At 40.8% G+C, this 21,001-nt stretch overlaps 1 protein-coding gene across 1 annotated transcript; it reads right to left on the minus strand.

Annotated features, from left to right (window-relative positions):
• Positions 1 to 725: 725 nt before the first annotated feature.
• On the minus strand, positions 726 to 11,938 carry LOC138353566 (zinc finger MYM-type protein 6-like). The gene is made up of 3 exons (XM_069306749.1): positions 11,206 to 11,938; positions 10,593 to 10,786; positions 726 to 941 (listed from the first exon to the last, which is right to left on the minus strand). The coding sequence occupies exons 1-3, from the start codon at positions 11,936 to 11,938 to the stop codon at positions 726 to 728; spliced, it is 1,143 nt and encodes a 380-aa protein (XP_069162850.1).
• Positions 11,939 to 21,001: the final 9,063 nt, after the last annotated feature.

Raw genomic sequence — 21,001 nt, forward strand, 5'->3', positions numbered from 1 at the left:
TGTTCCTCTAAGTACGTTTTCAGATCCACTGACAGACAGTCTTTGAAGTCCTCTAACAGTATGAACTGCTCGAGGTCTTCTTTTGTCTTCACCTTCCGAGAAGCACACCACTCCTGAAAAAGTCGTTCCTTGATGGTCGCAAACTCGGTGAACGTGTGCTCCGAGGTCTTCTTCAGGTTCCTGAACTTCTGCCTATAAGCCTCGGGCACCAATTGGTAAGCCATGAGCACGACCTTCTTCACCTTGTCGTAATCACTAGAGTCATCAAGGGACAACGTGGAGTAGGCAATTTGGGCCTTCCCAGTCAAGACGGACTGTATCATGATGGCCCAATTCTCCTTTGGCCAATCCAAAGAGGCAGCAACCTTCTCGAAGGCTGCAAAGAACTTCGAAACTTCCTTTTCGTTGAATTTAGGGACCATCTTTATATTCCTTACCGGATCGAAACCACTCGTTTCCGTTGTTTTCCACTGACCGTCTAATCACAGCACTTCTAACTCGTGTTTTCTTTCCTTCTCCTTTTCTTCTCTTTCACGTTCTTCTCTTTCTCTTTCTCGTTTTTCTCTCTCTCTCTTTTCTTCTCTTTCTCGCTCTTCTCTCTCTCGTTTTTCTTCTCTTTCTCGCTCTTCTCGTTCTCTTTCTCTTCTTTCTTCCCTTTCTCGCTCTTCTTCCCTTTCTCGCTCTTCTTTCCTTTCTTGTAATTCTAAACGTTTCATTTCCATTTCCTATTCTTTAATTTCCCGTTCTATTTCTAATTTCTTCCATTCTATCTCACGATTTATTTCTAAGGCATGCATTTTGACAGTTAGAAAACTTATATTCAGTTCACCTGCATCACTTTCAATGTCAGTACCTTTATCTTTCTTTTCAGTGATAGCTACCACCTCGCTTTCCTTTGTACTTTGTGCCTCGCTTTCCTGTTTCTTCCCTGTTACGTACCTCTATAAGATACGTAATTAAATAAATTAATATGTACATTTATAATTGTGTATAAATTACATGTATGTATATTGATATACTTAGATGTTCTATGTAAAATAATTTCATGTTACATTGTTGGCGTTAGGCCCAACGTATCGTGGGAATGATTGTTTTATTTCTTTGTGTACTCAGTTTCCCACGGGAACTAATGATTTATATGTGATCATATGTGGGTTACATAGGTGAATAATAATTGTGTGAACTGTATCTGGCAAATTGTCGTGGGATAATCCGTTGCTGGATGAGCATGCCATCATTCCCCTTTGTATGTGTATTTTAATTACTATGTAAAGCAATAATTACCTTATTTTTTGTTATACCAATATGTATTGACCATTCATTAAGTTAGTTTAAGATTACTCTTGTCACAATATATTGCTCCATTGTAGAATTAATAAATATTGTAACTTTGGCAAATTTTCGCGGGGCAGAGGCAATGATTTTGACTCCTGCAGATATGTAGGTCAGTGGCTGATACGGGGCTAGAGAGATCACATCTTTGTAGAGTTAAGTCTGTAACATTCATGTTGTGCCATATTTATTTATATTATATTAAGTGTGATGACAATACTTTTTGTTTGTTGTATAAGTTAACTTTACCATCTGTGTTTTTATATTATACTGTATTCAATATATATATTATAAGTCCAGCGGAGAGAGAACCTCGCATCCTAGGGGTCCAAAACCCGGATTTCACCCGCACTTCGCCCTGATGGCATCACCATATACCCATGGAAGGAGGGTAGACAGTTGGTGTGGGACTACACATGTGTATCCACCCTGGCTGACACCTATGTACACTTCGGAGCTGATCAAGCAGGTGGGGCGGCCAACCACAGGGAAACAGCAAAATCACTCAAGTACAGGCGACTGGAAGGTCAATACCTCTTTGTTCCCATAGCGTCTGAGATGCATGGCCCCTGGGGCAAGAGTGCCTTGGGATTTCTCAAGGAATTGGGTTCCAGGCTCATTGACGTCACCAGAGACCCAAGGGCTTCCAGTTTTTTATTTCAGCGTCTCAGTGTGGCGATCCAGATGGGAAATGCTTGCTGCGTCCTCGGTTCCTGTCCAGAAGCGGAGGAGCTTCAAGAGATCCATAACCTTTAGGCATTTGTCTTGTATGTTTTGTAACCTTTAAATACACAATAAAGGGGGGAAAAAAAAGGGAAGGGGGTGGTAGGAGAAAAGCACACAGAAACTGTATTGGAGGGGACCTACATTCCCTCCAATGCGTTATGTGTGGTTTCCTCCGAGGCTATGGGTCCCCCTTCTTCCAGCCAGAGGTGGTACTCCCTTCCCTATTATAAGTTATATGTATAATTTTTCAGTCCTAAAGGAAAATTTTAACAAAGTGCTCATTACTTATTAAGGGGTTACACTGGTGACCCGCTCTTGTGAACAGCCGTTTTTAGTAACCCTAGACCTTTTTTTAAAGTTGGCTGTTGTAGGGTCACGAGCCGTAACGAACGATAGGTAACAAAGAGTTATGGGGGCCTGTGCCGGGAAATGTTGTTCCCACTTAAACTTAACTGTGCTAATCTAACCTTGCCTTCCTAGGTACCAGTGTGTTAGGTGTCTGTGTTTCTTAAGAACTATTCCATGTACCAAGCAAGCCTTCCTGTGTGTCAAGTAACAACGTTTCACGATTTTGAGATAAGTCATCCTATATATTTGTTTGTGCAGTGAGGCCAAGCGAATTTTCAGTGTGGTGACAATTTTACAGTGAAGTGTAGTGTAGTGCAGTGCCATTGTTTTAATTATTGTTGTGAATCAAGTGCCAAGTGTTAGTAACGATGGAGGAGAAAGTTGTATCGTTGGCTCACCCAGACTTTGAAGGGATTAAGAGCCTAAAAAAGACTGATTTAATACAAATGGCAAATCATTTGGATTTGACCGCCAACAATAGAATGGTTAAAGCCCAAATATTGAAAGTCATTGTGACGCATTTTGTTGAGAATGGAGAGTTAGACGAAGAAATTCTAGAGGAGTTAAGAGAGGAGTCGAGTGATCAGATGACGTTAAAGCGTCTTGAGTTAGAAGCTCGCCAATTAGAGCTTGAAGCTCAAAAGGAACAGAAACAATTAGAGCTTGAAGCTCAAAAGGAACAGAAAATATTATAGGCTGAAGCTCGTCAAAGAGAGCTTGAAGCTCAAAAAGAACAGAAAATATTAGAGGCGGAAGCTCAGCAGAGAGAGCTGAGACTAGGCGGTTAGAGGTTATGGCACAGTTGCAACTAGAAGCCACAAAGAAGCAACAATTAGAGATTCAACAACAAATGGCTGACACTAACTTAAGGCTTGAAACACAGCGTATGGCAGCTGAGCATGGAAATACTAGTAATGTTTCAACAAATAGTGATAATAATCCCATAAGGATGAATAAGTATATAGAGTTACCCAAGTTTAATGAAGAGGATCCTGAGGTTTTCTTTGCACATTTTTATAAAATTGCCATCAGTATGAACTGGCCAAGGGATCAGTGGGTAGCCATTATGCAGTCTCAATTTAAGGGGCGTAGTCAGGAGGTTTTACATCCCTACCTGACGCTCATTGCTTTGATTATGAATTTGTAAAGAAAAGCATCTTAAATGCGTATCAATTAAATCCAGAGGCACACAGGCAGAAGTTTAAGAACCTAAGGAGGGTAAGCGATCAGACAATAGCAGATTTTACTCGCCAGAAGACGAATTTTTGCAACAGATGGTTAAAGTTACTTTCAGTAACTGAGTTTGATGCTCAAAAGAATCTTCTTATAATGGAAGAAGTATTGTCATGTCTCCCAGACAAGTTGTCTACTTTTATGGCAGAACAAAAGAATGTAACAGACATTTATGAGCTGTCAAAGCTCGCGGATGAGCATGAGTTGTTGACTAAGGCCCAGTTTACGGCCACTTCACCTAAGTCTAGTCGTAGAGTAAATTATAATGCTCACCGAACTCCTTATCAGAATCCATCCAGTCCTAGTGCTCCAGTTACTCCCATGAGCTCTTCTCTTACAAAACCTAACCCTGCTACTTCATTGTCAGGAATGTCAAATAATAATAAGGTTATTTCTAAACCTACAGTTGGTTCTACCAGTGTGTCCACTGTAAGGTCTTGTTCCCATTGTAAGAGAAAAGGCCATGGAATTAATTCCTGTTTTATATTGCACCCTGAGTTACGACCAACTGGTCTCATTTATTGTAGAGGTGTGCAAAATAAATTTACTAATAAACATGTAACTGTAAACCCCAATTGGGTGAAACAGTATTCACCATATATGTCTTCAGGTGAAGTTTTGTGTATTAATGGGAAGTGGAAGCCAGTGGTTATTCTTCGTGATACAGGTGCTTCCCAAACCATAATTTCATCCAGTATTCTTTCTGATGTTGAAAAGAGAGAGACAGGAAAGTTTGTTGTTCTTCAGAGTGTTGCAGGATGTAAAACTGTACCTCTAATAGACATTAATTTCAGATCCACCAATACACCAAGTTTATGCACTGTGGGTGTTAGTACACAGTTGCCCATCCCAGGTGTGGATGTTATATTGGGTAATGATGTGGCCATAAATCATGTTGTGGGTGAGATTGATCCCCGTTTGTGTAAACAGCCAGTTGCAGACCATGTTTATTCTGCCCGTGCTGAAATTAGTTCTATGAATGAACAACCTGTTGTAGAAGATGGTTTTGTCCATTCTACCTGTGCTGATGTCAGTACTATTATAAATCCAGTTGTCAGTTCTAATGTTGTTACTCAAGCATTTGTTCCAGTAACCAGTACCCCTTCAATGGAGAAGTGGGATGTGGTTGTTCCAGATTCCTGTGTGGCCGATTTAGTTGTTGAGAGTAAGCCTGATACTATGACTCTGCTTTATTCCAATAAATTGGGAAAGGATGTCCATGTACCATTGTCTTGCCCGCTCACTGCGAACGTTGTGCCAGGAGTTGAGAGAAACTTAAAAGCCACGACTGTGTATTCCAGCCAAGTGAATGGTTTAGGACAAGATGTCGGGTTGGCAGAAGTATTCCCGCTCACTCCAAGTTTAGAATCAGTTGTCGAGAGTAAGTCTGTTGTAGAGGCCCCGCCTCACCCTAGTCAAGGTGATATAATAGGGGAGGAGGTCAAACTACCTGTTACTTGCCCGCTCGTTTCAGATTCCCGTAATTTATGTGCATTGAGTAGAACTGACCCTAAGATTTCAGAGAGAAGCAAGGAGACAGTCTGTACTGTAGATCCAGTTTTGGAGAGTGTGGGAAAGCAGCCAGAGGATCAGCTTCTGTTGAGTAGATGGAGACCCATTGAGCCTCCCTCTTCAGTTGTCTGTGAGGATGTGACCCAGCTTGGTAGTGATATTATTGATTGTGAGCAGACGGTACTCCAAGCAGCTCCAGAAGTCATGGGAGGAAATTTTGGTAAAATCATTGAGAGTGGTAAGGTAGCATTTGCATCTAAGTTGCGGGGTTGTGATTCTTATTCCATATGGAGTAAGTATTTCTCATTGGGTACATTGAGTCAGAGTGTGTGTAGGATGTTGAAATCTACTTTTATTCTGCAGGAGCCATTTTCTTGTGAAGTAATGGACTGTGGGACATCTTTGAACTTGTGGTTGAGCAGAGAGAGTTTACTCAAGTAGGTTGTGCAACCAGTTGTACTGAGGAAGTGGTGAGTTATACTAGAACTGTGTCTCTATATTCAGATCCAGGTTATTTTGATGCACGAGTGATGAAAGTGTATGTTCCACTCAAGTGTGGTGTTGACTTTCAGAGTCATATTGGAGCTGACTTTCAGAGTCATATTGTGGGTGAAGGATTAAATCATACTGGGGAGCAGATGTTTTAGGCTCCAGGTGTGTATTTCAAGTTATCCTACCTAGTGTTAATCATTGTGAGGGGTTTCAGATTGTCCTTGGGTGTTTCCCAGGTAATCTGCTGTGCATCTTCAAGATGTTAAGACCCTTAAACCTTTTGGTTGATTGTTTGTCATCAGACGTAAATCACTTGGGAAGTGATGGTGAGGGTTGTCAAGTTTTCGGTATGTTAGTCTTTTGGAAGACTAGACGGTTGATGAAAGTGTGTGTTGTGTTCAAGTTCACCATCAGGGGGTGTGAACTTGTCTTGAGAGTTATGATTGAGATATGGTGCCTAGGCATATGCCTGTTTTCTTTCACTGATCGTTATGACAGAGTTATGAGGCAATTGATTTCTGTGTTCCTTATGGATCATCTGAGTCAGTTCGATCAGGTAGTCTTTGCACTTATCTTGGTTTGAAGGTCAATGGTTTGCTAAGTTGAGGTGTTGTGTTTCGGAAGGTTCTATGAATGGGAAAGTTTTTTACATAATTGTGAGGTTTAATGCTAATTTCTCTAATTTTAGTATCCATTGGGCGAGAGTATGTGTTCCACAGAGGATCAAGAGTGATGAAGAGCAGATGTCTGTGTCAGAGCATACCCAGGAGAAGTCCCAAATCTACTCAACATCCAGTCAGCTTCAATTAAGCAGTTCAGCTCCAGAAAAAGGGAGTAATGGAAAATGGAGTCTGTCCTGGAAAAATTCACCATGTGGAAAAGGAATCACATGGAAATATGGGACTGATCTTAGAGAAATAGTAGAAACAAATAGAAAGATAAATTGCCGTGATAATTGTGTGAAAGCAGCTACGTTTATTGACAATTCTATTCATGCTAATAATGATACTGTTGTAAATAGGTGTATGAAATATGATCTGAATCAAAGTGAAAAAATGAGATAGTGCCCTGGAGAGATACATTTGCATACTCCAGTGAAACATATGTAGAACATAGTCATAAGACTGAAATTTCTGAGTTTCATGTAAGAATATATTTGGAGTGTTTTCATTTTTGTCCAGAAATGTGTTCTTATTACTTTTACATGTTTGGTGTAATTAATACCATAAATCTCAAGTGTCATACATTTTACTTTGAAAAAATGCCATTGATCTTCAATCCATTGCATTTTTTTTCTTGTAGGTGGAAGTGTTACGTACCTCTATAAGATACGTAATTAAATAAATTAATATGTACATTTATAATTGTGTATAAATTACATGTATGTATATTGATATACTTATATGTTCTATGTAAAATAATTTCATGTTACATTGTTGGCGTTAGGCCCAACGTATCGTGGGAATGATTGTTTTATTTCTTTGTGTACTCAGTTTCCCACGGGAACTAATGATTTATATGTGATCATATGTGGGTTACATAGGTGAATAATAATTGTGTGAACTGTATCTGGCAAATTGTCGTGGGATAATCCGTTGCTGGATGAGCATGCCATCATTCCCCTTTGTATGTGTATTTTAATTACTATGTAAAGCAATAATTACCTTATTTTTTGTTATACCAATATGTATTGACCATTCATTAAGTTAGTTTAAAATTACTCTTGTCACAATATATTGCTCCATTGTAGAATTAATAAATATTGTAACTTTGGCAAATTTTCGCGGGGCAGAGGCAATGATTTTGACTCCCGCAGATATGTAGGTCATTGGCGGATACGGGGCTGGAGAGATCACATCTTTGTAGAGTTAAGTCTGTAACATTCATGTTGTGCCATATTTTATTATATTATATTAAGTGTAATGACAATACTTTTTGTTTGTTGTATAAGTTAACTTTACCATCTGTGTTTTTATATTATACTGTATTCAATATATATATTATAAGTTATATGTATAATTTTTCAGTCCTAAAGGAAAATTTTAACAAAGTGCTCATTACTTATTAAGGGGTTACGCTTACCGGGGGTGGCTCACAGCTTCTACAAAGCAGACTGGTGAAGAGACCTTGGCTGCCTTGGGTAGACTGATTCAACGTACCTTACAACCGTCCTAGGTTAACTCTGAAAGTAGACACGTCATCAGTACTGGAGACACTACCTGGGGGCCACTAGGAAACTTCACTTACTAGCTTAGACAGAAACGTCCTCCTATTTGCTCCATAGATGGCGTTCACTGTCTAAGCGCCACCTCACCAGAGGTCAGCAGCGGCTACGTCACGAGCCGACTAGGACAGGAATCCAGCACTAATTGCCGGCATCTCCTGTCATCACTAGATGGCGTTGTCCATGGTGTGGGGTTTTCGGGAGCAGACTCACAGATGGGGTGGACTTCATGGCTTCGTGCTCGGGCTTGGAATTTTGGTTCGTAACAGTAGCCGCTGCTGACCTCTGGTGAAGTGGCGCTTAGACAGTGAATGCCATCTATAGAGCAAAAAGGTGGACGTTTGTGTCGAAGCCAGTAAGTGATGTTTCCTGTTGGTTCCCATGTAGTTTCCCAGTACTGATGACGTGTCTGCTTTCACAGAGTCAACCTAGGACTGCTGTGATGTACGATGAGGCAGTCTACCCAAGGCAACCAAGGTCTCTTCACCAGTCTGCTTTGTAGAAGCAGTGAGCCGCCACCGGACTAGCACTGCTGAGTGTTTAATTGTCTGTCTGAAGAGTGGTAGTGACGGGATTCGCCGTACCCGGGCTGGCTGGTGGAAGAGACAACCCACTGCGGTGCCGACCGAGGAGAGTAACCAGCGAGTTACACGAGGCTCCTGCCTAGGGCTCGCAACCCTAGTATTCGTCATTGTTACGAATCTTACTAGGATTCTAACATTACTCTTGATGCTTATATTACATTATTGTCTTGTTCTATAATTAGTATAGTCTCCAGTTGGGTGATATTAGATTATTGTATGTTATATATTATAGCATGCTGTAGTGTGCCTGAGTTGCATTATATTGTATGAGGCTTTTGTGCAAGTATTTTCATGTTGGTTTCTCGTTGTGGGGGGTTGACCATATTTGGATGTGGCTAGTGTGGGAACTTGTTGTCAAGCGAGTGGTTATAGTTCAACCTTGATTAATTCTTAGTATTGTTTGCCAGTAAATTATATTGAATGTATTATTATTATATACTATTAAGATTAATAATGATTTGAATATTAGTACTACATTTTGTTAGTAGAATTTCCACAATAGTTTATGTGGATGTTTCGTTGATATTGTGGTAGGACGCCTGTCCTGGGAACCGATGCTTGGGCAGAGGCGTGGCAGTTTTGGTCGAGAGGAGACATGTTTTAAGTTAAGTCTGTGGTTATTGTTAATTTTAGCTAAATACTCGGTTAATTCTCTGGTTAGATGATTGTGCATTATCCCAATTAATCGTTCATGTGCTGGTGATATTGCTCATTGCTCAATAAGGATTTTGTTTATATTATTGCATGCTAAAGAATATTTCTGGCTATTATATTTACCATTTAATTGTTATGTTTGTCACCCTTAGCGAAGATACATTGTTTTCCCAATTTATGCAGTGTTGTTTCTCTACCCCTAGACACATGTTGGCAAGGCCGATATAATATATATTGATCACAGTGGGAAAAGAACCGTACTAAATCTCAAGGGTTGTAACAGTCGTGAAATGGCCTAACAGCGAGGCTGATTGGTACCTGCCAGCTACAGGATGGACTGTGGTTGTGGGCCTTCACGACGGGGGCACCCAGTGGGAATGTGAATTGGCTGGCCTGTGGCCAGGGTAGATTCATTGTGGGTTCTGGGCCACGGAATAGGAAACCAGGAAAGACTACACAGAGTGAGCATCGCCATGTTCAGCATCTTCAAAGGGAGACGAAGAGATATATTGTGTAGTAATAGTTCCCGTTTGTGACTTTTATTTTATATATGGTGGTGGGAGAAGAAATATATATATAAATATATATATATATATATATATATATATATATATATATATATATATATATATATATATATATATATATAAAATGATAAACTTGTGTATTTTAAAGTACCTCCCCTGTTTATTTTACTTGCATTATGGAGCTCACCCCTTGAAAGCCTCTACTAACTTGGGGCCGGATACCCAAAACTAATACCATCAGAAAGACCCCGGTTGCGTCCCATTAGGGCCGTAACACTACCCTATCTTGTCTAACAAGAAACAGGTACAGCGCTTCATGGGTGTAAGTGCCTACTATTGTAGGTATTGTAAAACTTTCCTATGGTAGCATCACCTCTGACTGATTTGTGGCAGCAGAGGAGTAAATTTAAGTGGACTACCCAGTGTCAAGAAGCCTTAGATGGTTTAAAAATTATCGTTTCTTCATCGCCAGTTCTCGCTAGTCCTGAGTTTGATAAGCCTTTTGTACTGTAAATAGATGCTTCAGATTTAGGTGCAGGCGCTGCCATACTCCAAGTTGGACTTGATGGTGTAGTGGTCTTCAACCTTTTGTAATGTCGTCTACCCCTAGCGGTGATTAAGTAGAAGCTGTCCACCCCCACCCTGAAAAAGTCTCATTAAAAATCTCACGTTTATAATATTTAAAATCTATGTTTCATATCTCATTTCTATAACTATTTAAACAGAAAAAAGCAGTTTCTCTTATTTTTTATTTAATTTTTACATATTCATCCATATTTACACACCTGATCTCAAACTAAGAGGCTCAAAATACACAAGATAAAATTAAAAATGCCATTTAGACGCATTTTCCTTCACTAAAGTAAAATTGCAGACATTGTTATATTTGGTACGGTATCAATAAATCAAACAAATAGTTTTCCTTTAAAAGAAATATCAGTGGCTTGGCTGCTGTTGCACTTGTCTGCTATTAGGTTGAATCGAGGTACCAGAAGGTTTTTGCAGTGCAACTCGCATGAGAGGATCCAAGTTCAGGATTGCATTCCTTTTCATTGTCTTCACCAAAACTAAACTAGAGGACCCTTGCTCACACAAATGTGATGTTGGCATCTGTACAAATATGGCTATTGTCTGCTCAGCTAGATCCTTGTACTCTGGAATATCAAGCAGGGTAACCCAGAAATCCATGGGATGGCTAAATGTCTTGAAAACTGTTTTTTGTGAATAATCCGCTCGAAGCTGTAAGAGAGCATCACAATGGTGATGCTCTCATCTTCATCTTTGAAAGGGATTAAGCATCCACATGTTAGAGGTCAGCTGGTCATTCTCACTGTCTGGGAAATAGAAGTAAAGGTTTTCTTGCATTAGAGGAAGGTGTCTGATAACTAAGTGTGACATATGTACCTCCAGTGTCTGCTCTATTACCATGTCCCCAGCCACATTCTCTCATAAATGAGTCAAATAATTCAAAATCAGAAAAACACCTCTTTTCTACATTGCTTTTCCATTTTTTCACCTTCAGTTTAAATGCATTTATTTCCCACAAAACTTGTAAAAATATCCCCTCCTTTGCCTTGCTGACTGATGTTTAGTTTGTTCAGATGATCGAAGATTGAAGCCATGTAAGACAATTTAGCTAGCCAGAGCACATCCTGACAAGTAACTGCCATGGGGTTTGCTTCCTCAGTTAAAAAAGCACCGAGCTGCTCTCTCAATGCAAACACTCGATTAAGAACCTTACCCCGAGATAGCCAACGTACTTCAGTGTGAAGGAGGAGTTTTGTGAAATTAGCTTCCATATCCTTACACAACTCACGAAACATTCTATGCTTTTTTGCATGTGCACAGATATAATTAACCATTTTGACATCATCAAGTAGAAGCTCAAAGTCACTTTTCTCTTTAGCATTTCTAGTTTCATTCAGTCGTTTTGCCACTAACGCTTCCCTGTGAATCACGCAGTGAATTGCAATACAATTTGGCGAGACCGCTTGGATTTTCTTCACAACGCCATTGATTGCACCGACCATAGCTTTTGCACCATCAGTAGTAACAGACTTGCATTTTGACCAGTCAATGCCCTCTTCAATAATGAAATCATGAAGTATCTGAGGAATGTTGTGTGTTGTTATTTCTACGCCCAGTTGGATGCAGTACAAATAATGTTCAACAATGGTTTTCTCTTCTAAGTCTGGAAACCGACAGTAAATAATCAACTGTGCTTCTCCTCCTATGCCTGTGGTTTTATCCAGTTGAATGCCAAACGAAGCCGCTAGACGCAATTTTTTAACAAGCTGTTCCTTCATATCAACTGCTACATCACAGACCGACGACTTACTGTATTATCAGACAACGGAATCTGTTTCACTTTCTTCACTGCATCTTTCCCTCCATGTATAAGGTCAGCTGCTACTTCAAGACGCGACAGTACAACATTTTCAGGTTCAATGAATTATTTTTTTCTGAAGAACGATGTGTGTCATCTTAAAAGAAGTAAGAGTAAGGGCTTTCATGTCAGAGGGCTTAACTTGACTTATAAAGGTCGACTGTTGCTTCAAGTATGCTTCCAAAGTTGCCTAAAAAAATTGCTTTGATTTGTTTTGGTGTTCAGGGTGCTTTGACTTTAAATGCCGTGCAAGTTTTGAAGGAACAACATTTACATTACTGAACGTGGCATGACAACAGAAGCACTTGCCTGGTGGGAAGGGATTTGAAGCTGGTAGTATATTCCGAGCCAGATAGGGGCACTTAACAAACAATGGGGGGTACTTATCAGACAATGGAATCAGAGGCAGGGAGCCAGATAGGTCCACTTATCAGACAAAGGAATCAGAGGCGGGGTGACAGATAGACCCACCTCAAATTGTAGTCTAAGGTGAGTCCCCGCCATATTTCACTTACACCGTGTATCTCCGTTTAAACAATACGTCGTTATATAGGACTAATTAAGGATATATATATTCGAACAAGTCTGAATGGTCCCTCCCTTATATGGGAGTATTTAAGGAGTATTAAATTATAAATCCTCCCCCCCCCAAAGGTTAAAAAAAAACATCAAATAATTTATTTAATGCTTTTTAGGTAAAAACCACAAAATGTATAAGCAATTATGTTAGTTAATAATTGTAATTTACAGAGTGCTCTTGCCATATTTCACTTACTACAGCTCTACCCCCCCTTCCTATCCCACACCCCCATCCTCGTCTGAGTAGAATTGTGACGATTCCTCGTCAGTGAAAAGTGGGGGAAGGTCTTGAGCCCCATCCCCCCCTCTCTTGGGGGGATGGGGTGAGTTGGGTGGACACCTTTTGGCTGAGTTTCCTCCTCTCTCTCATCGGAAGTGTTCTGGAAAGAGATGGGGGAAATAATTTATAGTGATTAAAGGTTTTTTATATAATTATATATTTTATTAGAAAAATATTATATTTTTCTCTAAGAACAACTAGCACATACCTTTCCCCCTGCAGGAGCGGCCTTGTATCCTCTACAGCAGGCATCGTCAATTAGACTACGTAACAGCATCTTGTTTGGGGCAGACCCCCCACGTAGAATTACTACTCTACAAATGTGGACGGGTCCCAAGAACTGCACTGGAGAAAAACATAAGAGGTGAAATAGAGGATATACAAACTTTTTTATTGAGGGAAATAAACATAAAATAAATCTATTAGCAGAAAGATAGGGTAATACTAACCAGGTCCTTCAAGGACTTCAATCTTCCCCGCAGGTGTTTTTTGAGAGACACCTCCCATTTCGTAGGAGGAAGACAGTCTTCTGAGGGGGATGGGTGGGGGAGAGGGGTTTTTATAGGAGGCTACACCCCTTGTTAGGTAGGTTGCCTAGCTAACAAAAATATTCTCTACACCACCTATAAGAACCAACTCCTATACCTCTACAAAATGTCCTAACACAGTGATGTTTCATAGGAAAATATCGTCTCGCATAAGCAAGGGCTCGTTTATCATTTAATTTTAAAGTAATGCTTGAAAATACATTATGTAAGTAATGTACTGTTGAAGGCAACCTCAGGTGGCTCACCCTATGGACGAACATGATGCAATATAAGCCACAGGCGAGAGTAAAATCACTCTGGAGTCTGTAGCGCATTCCAAACACCTTTATTATTTTGTTAGTTTTAATAAATCCTTGAAAATGACGTCCGTAAGTAACCGGCGATATTGCATAACTATCAAAAAAAAAAATCTGATGTTTAACTTTATCAACATAAATTCCTACCCAATGTCCCATAGTGATTCTGCTGTGTGATGGTAAAATATTAGTTATGAAAACAATAAGTTTTCTTGAAGAGATATTTAAATGTTCTATCTCATCAGCATTATAACAACCTAGGTAGAGTGCTCGATCCCCTAGATTATTTTTTAAATTAATATTTATATCATAACAATTCATTATGTTTTTAAGCTCGCACGTCACATAGAACAGTTCTCTGCCCGTCGATAGATAGTACCCCGGTCGTTTCCCCAAACAGTAAAACCAGCCTGTTATATGTAACACCGCCACCAAATTCAAGCTCCATACGCAAGTTGCCAGATTTCTCCACAGGGAGGGAATCTTTTGTTTGAATGGTGGTTAAGTCAAAGGCGAATATTGATCTTCCCTTATTAAAAGAGTCATAGGCCAGTAGTGAATCACGCTCTAAGCCTAATGTCTTCAAAGTTTCATAATAAAGGCGGGAATAATGGTTATCGAAATCGCCACCAATTCGGTAAATTGCATTATTGTTCAAATACATAGCAATACTTTTCAGCTTTGCATTTTCAAAATATAATCCATTACCTTGGTGAAGACCGGCGAAATATTTCATTGGAACGATTATCATGTATATCTTGTGTGGAATTACTTGCGCCCATGGTTGATCAATTAAGAGACTAGTTTGATTCCCTGCTAGAACATATGTTTCAGAAATGGTTCTATTGAAAGTATAGGTTATGGGGTCAGGGGACGCTAACAGAGAGCTGTTTAAGGCTAGGAAAGCACTTGGGTAGGGGAACACCCGCATCACCCATAACTTAGCATAATCCATTTGCAGGCGATACTTAGAGCCATCGTCCACGCTTGTATTTAGGACCCAGGCATGGGGGGAGAGCTCCAATCTTAGTCGCATATCTATATTATCTAATATGTATTGGTCTAGGGATGATATATCCAATAGGAGGGGGAAACACATCGACAAACCTTTACTTTTTAAATCACCCATAAATTTTTTATCCTTGGTGGTTGCTCCAGTAAAATAAGTATTTGTAAACTCATTAGTGATTATACCATCGTCATCTCTCCAGTCCCTATGAAAGCCTCCAATTCTCCCCAAGGAAGACATTTTTGATGGAGGCAGGGAGGTAATTAATTTAATAAACGACCAATAATTAAAATTAGTATTTGTTTCAACTACCTGCTCCCCTAAAAACACCTGAACACCTTTAAACATGGTATTTGACAACCCATTCACAAATTCCACATGGTCATCCTCTTCCAATTTTGTGGTATCGTCATCTTTCGTTAAAGATACCTTAAAATCTATAACAATATTAGCTAGATCTAAGAAGGCGCCCTGGGTTCCAGGGATGCGGAATTCTAAGTAATTATCCCGCAAACGTTAATTAATGGGGAGGTTGACAGGTAGAACGTCTATTTGCTGCGTAGAGGCAATTGAACTCTCCACATTACGTATTCTGTTACTTCTAGGAAATTGGTCAATAATACTGGAGCTATAATATTCTAGTGGTATTTTCACCCCAGCTCTGCTAGGCTCCCCCATGATCCCCTCCGAAAGTTGAAGTATGACTGCTTAGGTTAGCGAAAACACGTCATTTTTATACCCAAGACCTCGTTTACATTTTTTATTTTTATTTTTTCGCCTAGAGAGTCTTTTAATTTTACCCCCCATTACCAATTTCTTTCCCACACTCTTAAGAGCATCAATACCGTGAGTTCTCAGAGCACTCTTTACATCCCGTTTACCACTGCTTAAATCACCAAGGACATTTTTCCCAAAATCGATGGCGCTAGGTGTTACAGCTTTCATGAAAAATGGTATGGCCCGTCGAGCAATACCAGCCAAGGTCCCAAAGAAACCTCCACCAGATCTGAGATAAGGCGCTTGGAATGTGCGTATGTCATTCATCGCTCCCCCTCTCATCCCATGTCTCCTAGGGGGAGGTGCGAATATCTCCCCGAACTCCCCCTGGGAGGGTGGGTGGAACGGTATTCGCATTCTGAGGTCTCTTCCTATAATAACCTAAGTCGAGGCTAAACACTTCTTTATATATATGTTGCTATACCTTAGGGCGGATATGTAAGACCGCCGTAACCGACCTCCCATCTTCAAAACTAACCATTCGACCAAACTGATCTGTTATTTTAATACTTACTTTCTCCAACGTGTTAGTGTTTAATGTTTTGTACACTAGAGGGTGAGCCCCTCTAGAATATGAGTCATGATAATTGATTGCATCTAAGATATTTACAATCTGCCCTCCGTATTGTTCCGGCTCGATGACGTCACTATAAATGAGTAAATAATCACAACCCCCGTCAATGTCTGGGGGCGATAAAGCCACAGTCTTGGAGGCTGACGTAATGTCATCTGTTTTTGCTCGATAAATGGTGTATTTGCGACTGCTGTCAAAACCAAGTACATTAGCTATTCTGTGTTTAAATTGAAAGCTGAGAGAATTTAATGAGCCAGTACTTCCACTGTTAAGAGTTGAAGCTAGTAATACCCTCTCTACAGATTGGTCATAGGTGAGGATTGGTTCTTTATCTGAGAAGTATATTTTGAAATCATCCCTAAAGCTAAGCTGCATGTTGGTTGTTATTTGTCGACTAACCACGTCTGTAATGAATTTGATGTTTCTTGATAATATGTTGGTTTTTGGGTGGAAGGTGTATATTAGGTGTTCTGGACTCTTAGAAAGAGTTCCACGTTTAAAAGTGGCATAGATATCTATGCCAGAGTCCTCCTCATCTTTGATGATGGCATTAATTCGCCTGGGAAGGAATATGTTGACTAAAACCACTTCATGTTTAATGGAAGGGTTTAAATGTAGTGTTGGGATGGTGTTTGTAAATGCTGAACTCGTGTTGTTGTAAATATCTCCTTGATCGAGACTGGTAAGATATATGTAATGTTCTTCCCCCATTGTCCCGTTATGTACTGAAAGGCCAATATACAGGGGATGGGTTTTTGTAAGAAGGGAGAAAATAAACAACATAACTTATATTTTATTTTATTAAACTACTTAAAGAACTACAACAGGTGAAGATTCCCACACATTTTTTTAAGAACAGTGATTAACCACACCCCCCCCTCGCTACTACTACTGCTGGCTGCTGCTACCTCCACTGCTGCTTCCGCCGGGGCTACTGTAGCTGGCACTACCTCAACTTCTTTACTAGAGTGGTGGTTACAGCTTTCATTGTTTTTTCGGGGGGGAGGATAACAGGAATATTTCCTGTGACTCACCATCGAGGATGGAGTCGATACGGCGATTCGCCCCCGTTTCAAAGTCGAGGAGTGGGTCAATCCTCCGTTTAACTGAGGTTGATGCTGTAGGGGGGTGGTAGAGAGGTGGCGGTGGAGGTGGAGACGTATTCCTGAGAAATGTTTCTTCTTCCTGGGTGTGGCTGGTGGTGCTGGAGGTGTAGAACGAGAAGAGGTTCTTGGTGTGGTACCACCCTCTCCCACCACGGTGTCGAGCGTTATAGTAAGATTATCAGCACTTGGGTCGTCGAACGGGAGGGGCACCACTGATGGGGTAATAGCAGCAGGTCGTTTGAGGATAACTAACTCTTTGTTGAGTTTGGCGAGTTCTTGATGAAGAGACAGCAGCATGGGTCCAATGTCCTTGTGCCAGTTGACCATACCGTCGCGGGAAGCCCCTAAGCCGTAGGGTACCACTAGTCGAGTCATGGTTGGGGTTGCCGCCATTAAATTGCCCACCTTTGTTAGGCTCATCTTGAGCCAGTATCTGCGGTTCTTGGCGGTATCCAGGGTGACGTTAGTGACGTAGTGTGTGTCGGCGGAAGTCTGCACTTGTTCCTGGGCTATTGGGTTTAACTCGAAGGGGCTCCTGCCCCGAATGCAGAAATCAACCCCACAAAAGTGGGCCTGAAGAAAAGGACGGGCTCCTCTATGAGATCTTGTCCGTCGGAGGGGAGAGGGGCTATCTTCACTACAATGTCCCCCGGGGTAGACCGACAACGAATTATTGCCCTATTGGCATTACCCAGTCCTTCACGTTCCACACGGGCGTAGGAGAACGTCTTCCAGATGACGGAAGCCAGGCCATAGGGTCGCACAACGGCAGCTGGGAGGTCGTAAATTATCACATCTCCCACCCCAAAGGTGTGGGAGTCAGTGATATCGTCGCCAATGGTCTTGATACAAGCCAGAGACATGGTGAGAGGGCGGCTGAGAGGAGCGTGTCGACAACTGTAGTATAGTGTTCCAGGAGCGGCGGTGGGCGACCTTTAAATACACCTGTGGCCCACCTGGGGGAAGAGGGATGAAGGGGTGGGGGGTAGAGATCACCTTATGAGCCCATAGACACTCCGCCCAGACTCAAAGGCTGTAATCATATCACGATGTTGGAAGGTTAATTTTTCCATCTGCCAAATCTCTGTCTGGATCTCCTGAGATGAATACTCCTCATACCTTTTCACCGTTTCTCCAAATGACTTAAAAACCGTTCTGGGGGAACACACAACACAAGACGGTCATAACAATCCCATAAGGCATATATCAATCTACTTTTGTGTTCGACAAACTTGTAGTAACGTTGAGTAGCAACCAAACGCTTCAATAGGGGAGATTTTTCTTCCTCCTCTACTGCCGCAGGGGGGGTAGAAGCTCTCTCCATGGTGGATACACAACTGAATATAATGTCGTTTAAGATGTGCTTCATATAGGTTTTTTTCAATACGGTTCCCAATGGGGCCTCCTATGGACACCCCTACCCCCTTTTAACTGTGATCTGGCGCGAGAATTACGTATAAAGGATGGGTCTACACCAGCCACCTTCAGTAAAATCCTTACATCTGCCTTGTCAGCCGTCCTAAATTGTCCTTTAGTAAAGGCTAAAGTTTTAATTATATCTAAAATATTTAAATTTTGCACAGGCTTTAATAAATTCCCGCGACTATCCCATACCACCTGTTGACTGTTTTGTTCAAACATGTTCAATAATGTTTTGACGTGGGGAATTTCCCCTATTTTAAAATACACATTTATTAAGTTGTCCAGACTTGGGTTTTGGGGTGTGGTGGTGGTGGCTTTGTGGCGAGTGGGCCCAGCAACAGCTAGCCGCATCTCAGGCGGTAGAATGGAATGTATCCTTTTTTTTATTTGTTTTTTTAAAGGGCGACGGTCGCACCTGTCCGCGTTTTTTGTTGAAAGAAGCCCGCCGCGGCGGGCACCTGCGTGGCGGCGGGCATTGCGGGGGGGGGGGGCGGGCAATATCTTTTAAAGGTTGTCTGACCAGTCCCCCCCCCCCGTCTGGTAGGGCTATAACGTTCAAAAGAGCTACCGTGGCAACACCGTCCACAAGTTGTTGTTGCTGGTGGGGGTGTGGGGGGAGTGTCCACTCTCCCCACTCCATCATCACCACCGCTAGAGTCACAGCCAAGGTGCTTACAGCTACCACCAACATTATTAGCCGAATTGCCCCATTTGCTTTCGTTTTTTAAAGAGAAGGACTTATTTCCATTTCTACCACTGGTGGAAGAGGGTGGAGCCACCTCATTAAGAGGCGATGGAGTACTCTCGTTTTTATTAAATAAATATTTTTCAGCAACGAGTCGTGGTACTAGGCAATATTCTTTCACCATTTTTTTTCTCTTCTTACGTAATTACTTTATTAGAGAGGAAATTAACGATACAGCCAAAGGTAACAGAGCTGCCAATATAGCGCCGCCTCTCCTAGAGGTTAAAATGATTTTCTTTTTGTACAATGGAGTTTTCTTACGTGCTACAGAACGAATGTCATTCTGATACCTCTGTAGTCCATTAATTATCTGAGGTTGAACTGGGATGTTTCGTTTCAGAAAATTGGCAAAAATTTCACAAATTGATTCAATTTCCTGTCGTTTTAAAGCCTTGATTAGTTTATTCCGCTTCTTGGGTGATAAATTGTTTAATAAAAATAACAGTTGATGGTGTTTCTCTACGAGAGAGTCCTGATGAACTGTCATTTTTTTTTCAAAATTTGACGATGTCTTGAGCTTTAATCCAGCAATTGCTAGAATCTGGGTACCCTCTCCACTTGACGAAATATTTTCTGTGTCCTTTCGATGTCTTCCTAGACTGTAATATCGTTATGGGAAAATAGTCTGGAAGCGTTGTTGGAATCAATTCTTGCTCATAAAACATACCACTGATCGGCTCGTTGGTTAAATCTTTGACTTTATAGGTTGGGATTGGTTGTGTTCTATCGATATGAGACACTTGAAATATTTCTTCTGTATTTTGGGGCCAAAAGCCCTTGTGAAATATATTCCTTCGCTTTGCTAGTCGTACATACTGCCCAACCTGCAGTTGTGGACTGATGGAAGTTATGGGGTGGTCATTGTTTAAATACATGACCTTAAACTATCTTCGTATATCTTCAATGTTTTGCAACTTATGGATGGCATGTGGAGTATTTTTTAGTATTCTGTGGAAAGTGTGGTTGTATACATTCACAACTTTTGGAAGGATGTGAATGTATTGTAAAGAATTAGCCTGGGTCATATAATGATACAGTTTATGTTTTAAAGTTTTGATGGTTCGCTCCACTATACTAGATTTCATTTCCGAAAATACACTATATAACTTAATATTTTTCTTATTCAGATAATTTTGACCTGTCCTGTTGTAAAATTCTGTACCTCGGTCGGTGAATATTCGTCTTACCCCGTGAAACTGAGAGGTTTCACGGGGTAATCCTCTAAAATCTTCTTTAGAGCAGCTACCACATCCGTTGATTTTTTTGTTTTTAAAGTTTGAGTCTGCATTAGGCGAGAATGAACATCGACACAAATCAAAATATATTTTACACCACTATTGTATTTTTGTAAACTACAAAAGTCTCCCAAATCACAGGCAATTATGGTGCGGGGTTTAGGAGCTAATATTTTTCGCCGAGGAAATCTAACTAAATTTCTTCTGTGTAATGTGTAAAATCGTTCCCCACGGAGAAATTCCCTCACATCTGCAATACTGATGCTGGTGTCTTTAAGTCTGGCAGCCTTATACAATTTTTGAATTGATCCTGTGAAACCACCCAGAGTAGAAATGTCATTATAGATGGAGGTAAGAATTGACCGTTTCTGCGTCGTTAAAGGCATTTTTCGGTTTGTTCACATATGATAAA

This window comes from Procambarus clarkii, chromosome 58, assembly GCF_040958095.1.
Source record: "Procambarus clarkii isolate CNS0578487 chromosome 58, FALCON_Pclarkii_2.0, whole genome shotgun sequence".
In the NCBI taxonomy this organism is placed as follows: domain Eukaryota; kingdom Metazoa; phylum Arthropoda; class Malacostraca; order Decapoda; family Cambaridae; genus Procambarus; species Procambarus clarkii.

Excerpts from the sequence above, each read along its gene's own strand:
- LOC138353566 (XM_069306749.1), bottom strand. The coding sequence starts at position 11,938 with ATGAAGGAACAGCTTGTTAAAAAATTGCGTCTAGCGGCTTCGTTTGGC. Across the intron at positions 10,787-11,205 it reads ACTAAACATCAGTCAGCAAG|AGTACAAGGATCTAGCTGAG; the intron begins GCAAAGGAGGGG and ends TTGATATTCCAG. Across the intron at positions 942-10,592 it reads TTCAACCTAATAGCAGACAA|AGGTACGTAACAGGGAAGAA; the intron begins GTGCAACAGCAG and ends CGTATCTTATAG.